This window comes from Notechis scutatus, chromosome 12 (genome assembly GCF_049901735.1).
Source record: "Notechis scutatus isolate UNSWTSFEM ecotype Mainland chromosome 12, rNotScu1.2, whole genome shotgun sequence".
NCBI classification, from domain to species: Eukaryota; Metazoa; Chordata; class Lepidosauria; order Squamata; family Elapidae; genus Notechis; species Notechis scutatus.
Window position 1 is genome coordinate 9,454,639 of NC_142020.1, and position 12,374 is coordinate 9,467,012.

A 12,374-nucleotide genomic window follows, 5' to 3' on the forward strand; every position below is an offset into this window, starting at 1 on the left:
CCCTTTCCCCCCTCCCCTCACTACCTCGTGTTGTTCACAATGCAAGCGACACAAGCCTTGTGTTCCTGTGGGCCATGTGGGCAGCACAGCCTTGTGTTCCTGCGCAGCCTGGATTAATTGCTTTGCGGGGGGGACATTTCTCTGCAGACCACCAAAATGTTCTCATGACCACTAGTGGTCCCCAGCCCAATGATTTAAACTACTGTACCGTTTAAAAACAGAAGAGCAAAGGACTTTCACGCTTTGCCTGTTTGACTTTCGATTCATGGAGTTACAACATGAAAAGGAAGAATTCTGAAAACGAGGCTGGAGGAGAGAAATGAGAATGGGTACACCAGAGTTTAATACAGGGAGATTATTGTTGTAGTTGTTGTTGTTGTCAATTTTAAATATATCCTCTATTACAGGGGATGTGCGTGGTAGAAGGGGATGGTTTTGCACAAGCATAGTTCCCAATGAGCTGTGGCCCAGCATTGGGCCGCAGACCAGGGATTGGGGACTCCCTGTCCTAGAAGAGATGTGGAGAAGACCTACCGTGTTTTCCCGAAAATACAACCTACCCTGAATTTAAGTCCTAGCTTGATTTTTACATGTGTGCCCAATATAAGCCCTACCCACAAAATAAGCTCTAATTAAGATCCCACCCACTCCAGAGTGGATGAGTAAAAATTACGCTAGGGTGGGGATGTGGGTGGTGGAGCTGCCCTACTACTTGCCTTCGGACAGTTGTAGCCAGGCCTCGCACACCCCGACACCTGCCTTGTTGGCCCATTTATTCTGGAGCCAGCAAGGCTTTCTTAAAGGCCCCTGGAGCTCTGTTATCAACTGTAGAGGCCTTCAGGAAAGCCTTGCCGGCCACAGAAGAAGAAGTTCCTGAAGGCCTCTGACAGTGAAAAGGAGGCCAGGGGTGATGCACGCAAGCAAGGTTAGTCAGTGGATGACATCCCCGAAAATAAGACCTGGTGCCTTTTTGGTGGCAAAAAATAAAACAGGGTCTTATTTTTGGAGAAACGTGGTATCTCCTGAAGCCTGCATCAACTTAGGAAATCTCTTCCTGCAAAACAGACCACAATTCTACCTCCACGGGGGGGAAAAAAAGGGGGGGGAAACGTGTCTCAAAGTTGCCAGAACTCAAAGCCATCCCCACTTACTGTACGCAGAAACCAAATGATGTGCATTGTGATGACTCAACCCTAGTGATACATCGGTTCTCCTTTAGCTACTAAACTTCCAGGAAGATGTGAGATCAATTATTCTTCCTCCTGCATCACCAGCTTATAAGATTGGCTTGAGGATTAAAAGAAAAAAAGGGGGGAGGGGGTGAGAAGTGACGGCCAGAGGAAAAGCAGACTTCAAATATATATATATATATATTATATATATGTATATATATTATTAGCAATATCTTTTGTACAAATGCTGGACTTGTGCAGGCAACGACGTGACTCTCCTCTGCTCCTTTTTATCAGACGGCACCTAAAAGGATTATATCTTCTTGCAAACAGTCTTCAACGACAGGCAGTCCTCGAGTTACGATGACAGTTGAGCCCCCAAATGTCCATCGCTAAGCGAGGGAGTGGTTAAATGAGTTTTGGCCCATTTATTTATCACCGTTATTCAGCGAACTGGCTGTTAGTCACACCGGTTGTTAAGTGAATCTGGTTTCCCCATTGCTTGTCAGAAGGGCGTGACCCCGGGATGTTGCAACCATCGTAAATATGAGTCGGTTGCCAAGGGCCTGTAATTTTTTTTATCACATCACTGTGGGCATTCCGCGATGGCCAGAAGTGCGAAAAATAGTTCTAAGTCATGTTTTCAGTGTCATTATTATAACTTTGAACGGTCAGTAAATGAAAAGTTATAAGTTGAGGATTACCTGTGCAGAACTCCCATTCCTTTTTATCAGAGAATGCCGGCTCTTCCTGCAAACACTTCAAATAATCCATCCTCTCCCTCCCCAAAATTTTTTACTTCATTCTTGTCTTCTTCTCCTGGCTCCATTAACACTCCCAGGCTATAAATCTGGAACCCCACTAACTATTTCTGCTCTAGACCTTCCCTTTTTTCCAGGGTTTGGTCTTCCGTTTTTTTTTTTTTTTGGATGAGCCATTATGCTTTTACTTCCACATCTGTTGCATCTGGGCCAAGCCTGGCTGAGCCACCATCGCTTGGGGGATTTTGTGCCGCTGTGGAGCTGTGAAGTTTGCAGCCAGGGACGTGATGGATGTGCCCGGTGTCTGTTCTCTGTTCTCCCCGCCCACCTGCCCTTCACCCCAGACAGCTGTGTCTCCTTGGACAGAAATCCAATTTTGCTTCTTTCCAGCTGCATGTCCAGAGGTGGGCTGAGGTCCAGGTGCTAAGGAGCAGCTGAGTTAGCCTCTAACCTCTGCTAACAACCCTCCTGGGTGTGTTATGAGACAACAGCTGGAGGACCAAACAACAAACTGGAAAACCGGAGACCTGTATAGCTATCATGGACCTCTGAATCAAGAAAGTCAAGTCAAAACCCAATTGTCTGTAGTGATTCTCAGTCATTCCAGGTCCTGGTTGTCCCAAAGGTGCTTTTTTCAAAAGGCAACTGGACTTTCTGGGTTTTTTTTCTCCTTTTGAAGACGTTTTGTTTCTCATCCAATAAGCTTCTTCTGTTCTTCCATTCCCCACTATCCTGTCAGAGCTGAAAAAGCTTCTTGGATGAGAAGCAAAACATCTTCAAAGAAAAACCAGAAAGTCCAGTTGCCTCTTGAAAAAAGCATCTTTGGGACAACCATGACCTGGGTGGCTGAGAATCTCTACAGACTTTTAGCTATACAATTTGGGATGAACACCCTTGGAATGGAGTGGGAGTAGGAATGGATTTCCAGAGAGAACGAAACGGCAGACTACAGGAACCAGGAGCACTAACTCAGATGACCCCGAGGACACAGATAAACCTCCAAGTGGCCTCTACGACTCTATAAAAAGGATGCAAATGACCAGCTGCCTGCAAGGAATATAAATCCTTCCATCCTCCACCATCCAGTCAGAGCTGAAGAAGCTTCTTGGATGAGAAGCAAAACATCTTCAAAAGCAAAAAAACCAAGAGAGTCCAGTTGCCTCTCGAAAAACTTTGGGTCAAAACCCAATTGCGCCACTGTTTGGCCCAGGGATCTACCTTTGGATTTGAGGAGGCAGCCATGATCACCTTCCCCCTGAGAAGGATGCTTGGTCTAGCCCAACACAAGCAGTCCTCGACTTACGACCACAATTGAGCCCAAAATTTCTGTGGCTCCGTGAAACATCTAAGAGAATTTTGTCCCATTTGGCACGCTTTCCGGCCGGCCGTTTGGGGAGTGAATCACTGCGGTTTGTTCATTTGGTAACCCAGTTGTGAAGTGAATTTGGCTTCCCTGTGGAGTTTGCTTGTCAGAAGGTCGCAAAAGCGGATCGCGTGATTTCCTCCCCCCGGGGACCCTGCAACCATTATAAATGTGAATCGGTTGCCACACGGCTGAATTTTGATCACATGACCACAAGGGCGCTGCAATGGTTGTTAGTGTGAAAAAACACACTTCCCCCCCAACGCGATGGGGGGAAAGCTTTGAATGGACCCTCAGTGAATTGTGGTAAGTTGAGGACTACCTGTAGAGTAGACTTCGTTTTCATGCAATGCAATGAAAAGCAATGAAACGCAGAAGAACCTTCATCCCCCATGACCTCCTCTCTTCTTAAGGCAGAAGATAATTTTTGGGAAGGTTTTGGAGACCTGCTCTCCAACTGTAATGACCCAAAGGGGCATGGCACAAAAGCAACAAAGTCACAAAAGTAGGTAAAGTCCCTTTAATACCTCCAACTTGGTCCCCAATGTCCAGTTATCATCGGCTGGAGAGAAAAAAAACTCTTCCAAAAACAGTTTTCAAAAGGAAGAAATTCCACCCAAACTCAAAGTACATATAAATTATAAATAAAAACCAACACAAACCACACTGCAGCAATGAATGAGACAGGGCAGGATAAGGGATTGAAGACGTCAAAAGATAACAAACCACACACACTTGGGAGGATGCCAGAACTCAGATAAGACTTGACAAACCAGAATAATTTCACACTTTGCTTCCAGCAACTTTGCCGTGTGCAGTTTGCCCTTTTAAACAGTCTTCCCAGCTGCAGCCAATGAAGGGGATCAGGGCTTTTTCCTCCCCCGTAAACCATGCAACTCACGTTGCTCCCTTATACATTCCTCCCTGCATGCCCTAGGATGAAGAGGGGGGTGGGTCTGGGTCTTCTCTGAATGCCCAGCTGGCTTGTGCCCTTCCCCAGTTTCCTCCACAGCCACCAGAGCCACACTCCCACTCCCTGTCAGCTGTTCCACCACTCCCTCGGAATCAGATTCCAACAGGGGCATGACACCAGCTTTCAGAGGGCAAGTTTGATACACACCCACACCCACACAAGCTTCTGGAGCACACACTGGATTTAATGGGACGATAAAGAAGGCATCAAAAACAGCCTATGAGCTATCTTGCCAGGATTCAAAACGCCTTCCAAAGAATGACTTCAAAGGGTGAAGCTGGCAATGTTTTATTCCCTTATGCATCTATTTGTAATACACATTACTGCATCTCATTTTTTACTCTTTATAGCCCAAGCTTGCTCCACAGAGAGAAGGTCAAACAAATGTGCTTTTTCACCCTTCCAGACTCCCAACCAAGGAGGAGAACACTCAAGCTATTTTTGCAACTCTTGTCCTGAAACGGCTAATGGAACCAGCACTTGGGCACTTTCATGCACAAAAACCTTTCGGTGTTACAAGCACCAGTGCACACCTCTCTGGTGTAGCCTGACCCAGATCGAATTTATCCAAAGCGAGGCCCAGTAAGAGAGATCGAGGGCAGGATCTGTCCCTGGGAATTTATTCCCGGGGAAATCAAGTTTTAATTCGCCCTTTGCCAGCTCCCCTCCCTACGTACTCAGTGCTTGCAAAGGAGGGGGTCCATGGCTGCATCATCTTTATAGGCACCAAATGGCTACTTCATAATAAATCAACCCCCCTCCCATTTCCCCCCCCTCAAATCCTGACAGTCAGAAGCTGTACCACTTTACAAGTAGCAGTAACAGTTGCCGCAGCTCAGCGTTTTCGTGAGACCTCGCAAACCGAGGTGGGCATCTTGGCACCTCGCCCTCTTCCCCATCCAAGAACAAAGCAAGTTCTCCAGCTAACTTGCTGGACGTCTTGGCCCCAGAGGGGAAATCCTTGCTTGTTCCTCAATGCTGCGTAGTAACTTTCAACCTGGTTTCCCATGTGTGGGGAAACGAGGGTGGCTGTCGCAGCCCAGATGGAATCCTGGTCTCCTTCCTCATCCACCCGTTCGCTGGAGGGCAGGTAACCCAAGGCAGGAAAAACGATTCTCACTTAAGAAGCCACTTGGGACTTCTCGTGGCCTCCAGCTCCATGCCCTGGGATTGAAGTTTCAGGTTTTTCTTTTTTCTTTTCCCCCTGAAAGGAAATTTTGGTTGGTTTGTTTTTCACGATCAGGCAGAGGTGGGCGTAGCTGCACTGGAAAGCAGCAGTCGGTATCCTCAAAGAAAGGATTTTTGTTACTCTCTTCCTGAAGTTGGGTTGTTGTTTTTTTGTCTGCACCCGCATTGGCCGAGATCAAACCATCTTCACAGAGGGGGGAGGGGAAAGGCTGAAATATGGTCAGCTGGGATCTCTCACCTGCAGGGACTGATTCTCCTTTCTTCTTCTTCTTGGCCTCAGCTGACCACCTGAACTAGTCTATAATGCCACTCATCACACTGAATTAAGGGAGCTCCAAGGGCCCCCTGGCTGGCTAGCTTCTACGCTTCTCCATCCCCAAGACATGGGACACGTGTCTCCGTCGCTTCTTTCCCCAACGTCTGCCATGGATGACATGAAAAAGATAGGGTTCTCTACAGCAAAGGTTGGTTCCTGGAGGAGGGGGGTTGGCTCAAGGGTGGGCTGGTTCTAAGGGAAGGGGCTCTTCCTGCTGCTTCTTCCGTTGACGCTCTCGTTTGGCCCGCCAGCAGACCATCGCGGCCACCAGGAGGCCGACTCCAAAAATCAAGGTGGCCACCGAGACCACCTTGGCAATGTCCATCTGGGGCCCGTTGATGGTGAAGGTGATGCAGGTGGCGGCGATGCCGATCACCAAGGCAACGATGCCAAAGGGGAAGATGCAACGGTACCACGACTTCTCGGTGCCCCCCGTGGCCAGGGCTAGCTTATTCAAGGTGGCGGTGGAGTCCGTGGTGGCAGCGACGGGCATCCCCGATTTTCCTCCTTGGAGGCAAGTCAACGAGTTGGACTTACAGTTCATCATTCTGACAGGTGCCCGGTGGAAGATTCTTACCCCAACTCCCTGGGAGGACAAAGATCCAGAACTCTTGCAATGCAGCTTCTTTCTGAGAGTAGAGGACCACGAGGAAAGTCCTCTCCTTCGTTTCTGTTCTTGTTGCGTTCTCTCTCTCTCTCTCTCTCTCTCTCTCTCTCTCTCTCGCTCTCTCTCTCGCTCTCGCTTTCTCTCTTTCTCTGGCTGCTTCTGGCTGGTGAAGGCTTCTGGCTTCCACTGATTATTTTGCTGTAGCAGCCAATGGCTGGGATTGGCAGGCAGGAGAAATGAGATCATATGTGTGTGGGCTGGAGCTCGGCTGCTGTTAACTGTTTCGGAGAAAAATCCTGACGGGGGAGAAGGAGGAGGGGTGGGCGGGCGCTGAATTAAGCATCTTTCCTCCTTTCTCCTCCCCTGGAATCGTGGGGGCAGGGGGGAATGACAGAAGGGGGGTGCCTGCTTTCATCGTTTGGGGATGACGACTTCTATCTTGGCCAACGAATCCTGACCAAAGAGCTTATGTTGGTGTCTTTGGGATTCGTTGACCTGCTTGAGCTGTTTGGAGGGGTCAGCGCTCTTTTAGCTTTCCTTTACAAAGAGGAGAACAGATAGAAGAATCCGATGGTCTCTGTTTTCTGTTCAGTGTGGGGCAACCATGAAGGTCCAAGATTCATGGAGTGGGAAGACCAGATTAGTATCAGGATTACAGAGTTGGAAAGGAACCCTGGAGGTCTTCTACTCTGCCCTGCTCAAGAAAGAAACCCTATACCATTTCAGATAAATGGTTGTCCTATATCTTCTTGTAAACCTCCAGGGATGGAGTGCTCACATGTTTTTGAAGACAAACTGTTCCAGTGGTTGATTGTTGTCACTGTCAGGCAATTTCTCTTTAATTCTAGGCTGGAATCTTTCTTTGATAATTTCCCATCTGTTACACCTTTGTGCTGTGGAGAATAGGTTGACCCCCCCTCCTCTTCTTCGTGGCAGCACCTCAAATATTGGAAGACTGCTATCATGTTACCCCCTAGTCATACTTTAGGCATGGAAGGACCCTGAGGGAATTGAGGCCAATCCATCCCTCTCAGTCCAAAAGCCTAGGTAAATCGTGGTGAAAATACTGGATTTGGAGCAGTGGTGGGATTCAACATTTTTTACGACTGGTTCTGTGGGCGTGGCTTGGTGGGCTTGGCTTGGTGGGCAGGGCAGGGGAAGGTTACTGTAAAATCCCCGTTCCCTCCCCACCCCACTAACCTGTCAGCTTTGGAAGCCATATTGACACCAGACACTTCCACACTGCCACATTCTTGAGCCTGGGAAAATGGGAGGTGGAGTGTATATGGTTAGACATAATAGCATTCTTTTTATAAATCAAGGTCATGTCATTTCTGCACCTGGGTGAGGGGAAGTCGCAAGTTGGGACGGATAGCGATTGGGGCATGTGATGCAATGATGGGTCCAGGGGGTGGATTTGTAGTTTTTATTTATTGCAAGGAAACCCTGAACTTTCAGATTCGGGATTCCCCAGATGTGCCAGTTTACTATCCAAATAAAGCAGAACTTTTGAGAAGATGTATGTCTCGGAGTTATTGGTTGGAGTGGAGGTTTTCTGGAATGCTGACATAACCTGCTTTCCAGCTCCATTCTCCTGTGCAGGGCAACAAAAGAAGACCCAACTGATCAGCTGGGACTCGGGAGGCAGAGAATAGATGGGGGCAGGGCCAGTCAGAGGTTGTATTTGCTGGTTCTCTGAACTAGTCAAAATTTCCACTACTGGTTCGCGAGAACCGATCAGAACCGGCTGAATACCACTTCCGGATTAGGAGTGTGTGGACCCAAATTCTTGTTCTTCTTTACGGAATGAAGGTGAACTTTGGGTCAGTCCCTTTCTCTCAACTCAACTTTTCTCAGATGATGCTACCCTGAGCTCTTGCATTACATCAATCTAACAAATAGATATGTCTTTCTTTTTTCTTTTCTTTTCTTTTCTTTTCTTTTCTTTTCTTTTTCTTTTTTCTTTTTCTTTTTTCTTTTTTTTTCTTTTCTTTCTTTCTTTCTTTCTTTTTTTTTCTTTTTCTTCCTTCTTTTCTTTTCTTTTCTTTTCTTTTCTTTTCTTTTCTTTTCTTTTCTTTCTTTCTTTCTTTTCCTTCCTTCCTTCCTTCCTTCCTTCCTTCCTTCCTTCCTTCCTTCCTTCCTTCCTTCCTTCTTAATGTTTTTATTGCACTTTTTTCTCTTTACACATCTTAAACATCTTTAACAGTACGGAGGCGTTTGTTACAAATACACATTTCCATACATTTCTAATTATTCATATACATTTCATATACATTTCTTCTTCTTATCTCTGCAATTCTTATTCCTATTGCCTATCCATTCATACCATTTCCCCCATACCACATAATACTCCGAATCTTCTTTACCTTTTAATTCTAGGGTGAGTTTATCCATTTCCACACAATCTAAGATCTTTTGGATCACTAGGCCTTCTGACGGTATGCTATCTTTTTTCCAGCATTGGGTGAGTGTGTTGTAGTCATATATTTTATCTTTTTGTTATATTTCCCCTAAAAGGAACAATTCTGGCTTCAGTTCTATTTGACAATTTGTTATTTCATACAGCCATTTTTGTATTTTAATCCAATACTTTTTTTTTACTTCGGGGCATAACCACCATGAGTGAAAGAAGGTACCTTGTCCCTGTTGGCATTTCCAACAGTTTGGGTTCAGATTTGGGTACATTTTTGCCAACCTTGTTGGGGCCAGATGCCAACGATAAAACATTTTATATTGATTTTCCTTATATGCAGCAGATTTTGTTATTATATAATTTTTATTCCAAATTCCTTCCCAATCTTTGAGCTCAATATTATGTCCAAAAATTTTGGCCCATGTTATCATTAAACAAATATGTCTTTCAGTGCCAGCTGATGAAGAATTTATGACTATTTTATTCTAGTGTTTTTGTTTTTCATTAAGCTTTCAGTCCTCTCGGTGTGCCGTTCCTGCCTCAGTTGATAGGATCTTTCTGGAGATAAATTCTAACACTGTTTTCTCGCCAGTTGCTTTACCTTTCTTATCTTTAGATCTGCTTTCTGACAGCTAATTTATCTGCAACTCTCCTGAGTTTGGGTTTTTATTTTCAAAAGGCTGTTGATTTCTAATATCTGTCCTAGCTCAATTCAGGGTATTGAATCCTGTCAAGCATCTATGGAGATTCTCAGTCATCCAGGTCATAGTTGTCCCAAAGATCCTTTTTCAAGAGGCAAATGGATTTTCCTGGTCTTTCTGAAGCAATTAAGGGAACCAGGCAATATAAGGGCTTGAAGACAACCATAGATATCAGAACATACACTGGGAAGGACACCAAACTTAGAGAGGAACAACAGACTAGAGATATTTCCAAGCTTTGTTTCCAGCACTGGCCCATACACATGTCCGTCCTTTTATCCAGTTCTCACAGCTGCAGCCCATGAAGGGGATCAAGGCCCTTTCCTCCCCCATAGACCACACCATTCACGTCTCTCCCTTATCCTCTCCTCCCAGCGTGCCCTAGGATAGAGAGGGGAAGGGCCTGGGACTCCTCTGACTGCTCAGCTGGCCTCTGCCCTTCCCCAGCCTCCTCCACAACCTCCGGAGCCACACTTCCACTCCCTGTCGGCTGTTCCTCCTCTCCCTCGGAGTCAGTCTCCAATAGGGGCATGACATCTATCTTGAGGGTACTTACAACCTGGCTCATGGGTTCACTTAACAACCATGCAATTTGTTTAATGACCACTGCAAACAAGTTCATAAAATTAGGTTGGCCACATGACCCACCCGCTTTAAGGTGGGCACAAGTTATGACTGTGATAGGCAGGCTCCATTATGGTCGTAACTTGAGGATTTCTTCTCAGGAATCCTCTGTTCCTTGTTCCCCCCCCTCAGAGATGAGTCTGTTGTTGGATTATACATTTTAAAAACATTTGACAGGATTGTCCCATAGGTGCTTATTTTTTCAAGAGGCAACTGGACTTTCTGGTTTTTCTTTGAAGACGTTTTGCTTCTCATCCAAGAAGCTTCTTCCGCTCTGACTGAATGGTGGGGAATTGAAGGATTTATACTCCTTGTAAGACAGCTGGTCATTTGCATCCTTTTTAGAGAGTCCTTGAGGCCCCTTGGAGGTTTATCTGTGTTCTCAAGCAAAACGTCTTCAAAGAAAGAAAGAAGAATTTTCATCAGATTAAACATTACTTCAAGAGAAAAAAATTTTCTCCTCCAGCCTCAGTCTGTCTTCAAAAGATTATAAGAACAAGGGTGGGCCTGGCTTAAGAAATAAACTAAGCTGTGTTTCATTTAAATGTAAACTGACTTGTGTTACATTCAAAAACTTAACATTTTCCATCGGAAATGTTTTACTTGTTTACTTCCTAGCCTTGGCTATGGTCTTGGTATTTCCTTTTGGTGTTCCATCCAAGAACTAACCAGGTTTGCTACAGAGCTTTTCAAACTCAGCCAAGGTTAAAAGTAGCCATGGTTTGTATACATCACCAAAATAGTCATCCTGGATTAAGTAGACCAAAGGCTAGTTTGTAGTGAAAACTGTCATTTATGTGTCTGAGGAAGCGCTTTATTTATCCATTATTTGCCACCCCCCCATTAGGCAGGTGGTCAGCCACTAATTATATATATAATTATATTATAATTAATATAACTAATTACATATATAACCACCAGGGATGAGATACACACACACACACACATAATTCCCTGGTGGTCTAACCAGGGTCAGAAGTTCTGTAAATGAGTGAGGATGATGCAATTTGGGAATTTGGCAAATGCCATGTATTTCCCAGCAGCTTCTGGCAAGCAAAGTTCATGAATTCGTTAAGTGAATCATGCGGTCATGAGGGAATCCAGATTCACTTAATGACTACATGATTCACTTAACGAATTCAGTGATTCTCTCAGTGAAAAATGGCAGAAAGAAAGGTTGTAAAATCGGGCGTGACTCATTTAACAACTGGTAGGCTTAGCAATGGAAATTCTAGTCCCCTTTGAGGTCGTAAATTGAGGATTACCTGGATTAAATTTATTAGCATGTAATTTTCACCTTCTACATAAATCCAGCACCAGGGAACTGTCCAGAGTACCAAATCATACCCTGGACATCTATTTTTGGTGAAATCATCACTTGGATTATAAGTGAATGAGGAATGACCAAGAGGAAGCAAGCAAATATTTTTGCTGTCCAGCTGATAGTTTGGATTCGTCTTGTGCGTTCCTCAGCCTGCCTGTTTCTGTTGTGTCAATCCGGCTAGACTAAAGGTTGGCTTGCATATAAAACATCAGTGTGTTATCTCTTCTTCGGTTGTCTTGGTGGAGGGTGAATCATCCATCTGTTTCCTTAGAGGAAATACTTTTCTAGTCATAGAACACTTTAACCTAACCAGAATGTAGCTGAGCTGCTGAAATCACCTGTTATGAATTCAGTGGAGCCGAAAACTAGTAAGTCACATTAAGTTCAGGAGCCGAGCTGAGGTTCCCCTATGGCATTCTTGCAGAAAATGAGCCATCAAATTAAGACAGAATCCAGGCCTCGTTTCAGAATCAAAAGCAAAAGACGGAGTTTCCGTAAATCTATGTTGATTAGAAACAACCAATTAGGCTGAGTTAATATGATCCTATTCAGTCACAGCTGCAGCCATTCAAAAACACGAGTAACAGCTTATTCCTAAGTATATCTTTACTGTGCGGTCCTTGGTGCTCTCTGTGCTTCGTTATTTTCTGGCAGAGCTTTCATTACCAAACTAGGTAATATCATCAGGCACCGAGGACATCAGTTACTTAGTTTGGTAATGAAACGTCTGCAAGAAAACAACCAAGCACAGAGAACACTAAGGATTCCACAGTTCAACCCTGAGTTACAAATGTTCTTCTCTGTTGGCACTTGTATACAAACAAAGAGCAAACCCCATTCCCTTCTAGCACTGATGGCGTTACTCAGTTTGGTAATGAAACGTCTGCAAGAAAACAACCAAGCACAGAGAACACTAAGGATTCCACAGTTCA

The 12,374-nt window shown here is 45.1% G+C and overlaps 1 protein-coding gene across 1 annotated transcript; it reads right to left on the reverse strand.

Moving 5' to 3' along the window:
- Nucleotides 1-4,541: 4,541 nt before the first annotated feature.
- On the reverse strand, nucleotides 4,542-6,499 carry LOC113420702 (transmembrane protein 100-like). Its single transcript, XM_087973251.1, has one exon. The coding sequence runs from the start codon at nucleotides 6,318-6,320 to the stop codon at nucleotides 5,949-5,951; it is 372 nt and encodes a 123-aa protein (XP_087829377.1). The 5' UTR covers nucleotides 6,321-6,499; the 3' UTR covers nucleotides 4,542-5,948.
- Nucleotides 6,500-12,374: the final 5,875 nt, after the last annotated feature.

What these genes read in the sequence shown, in the direction of transcription:
- LOC113420702 (XM_087973251.1), bottom strand. Translation starts at nt 6,320, where the DNA reads ATGATGAACTGTAAGTCCAACTCGTTGACTTGCCTCCAAGGAGGAAAA.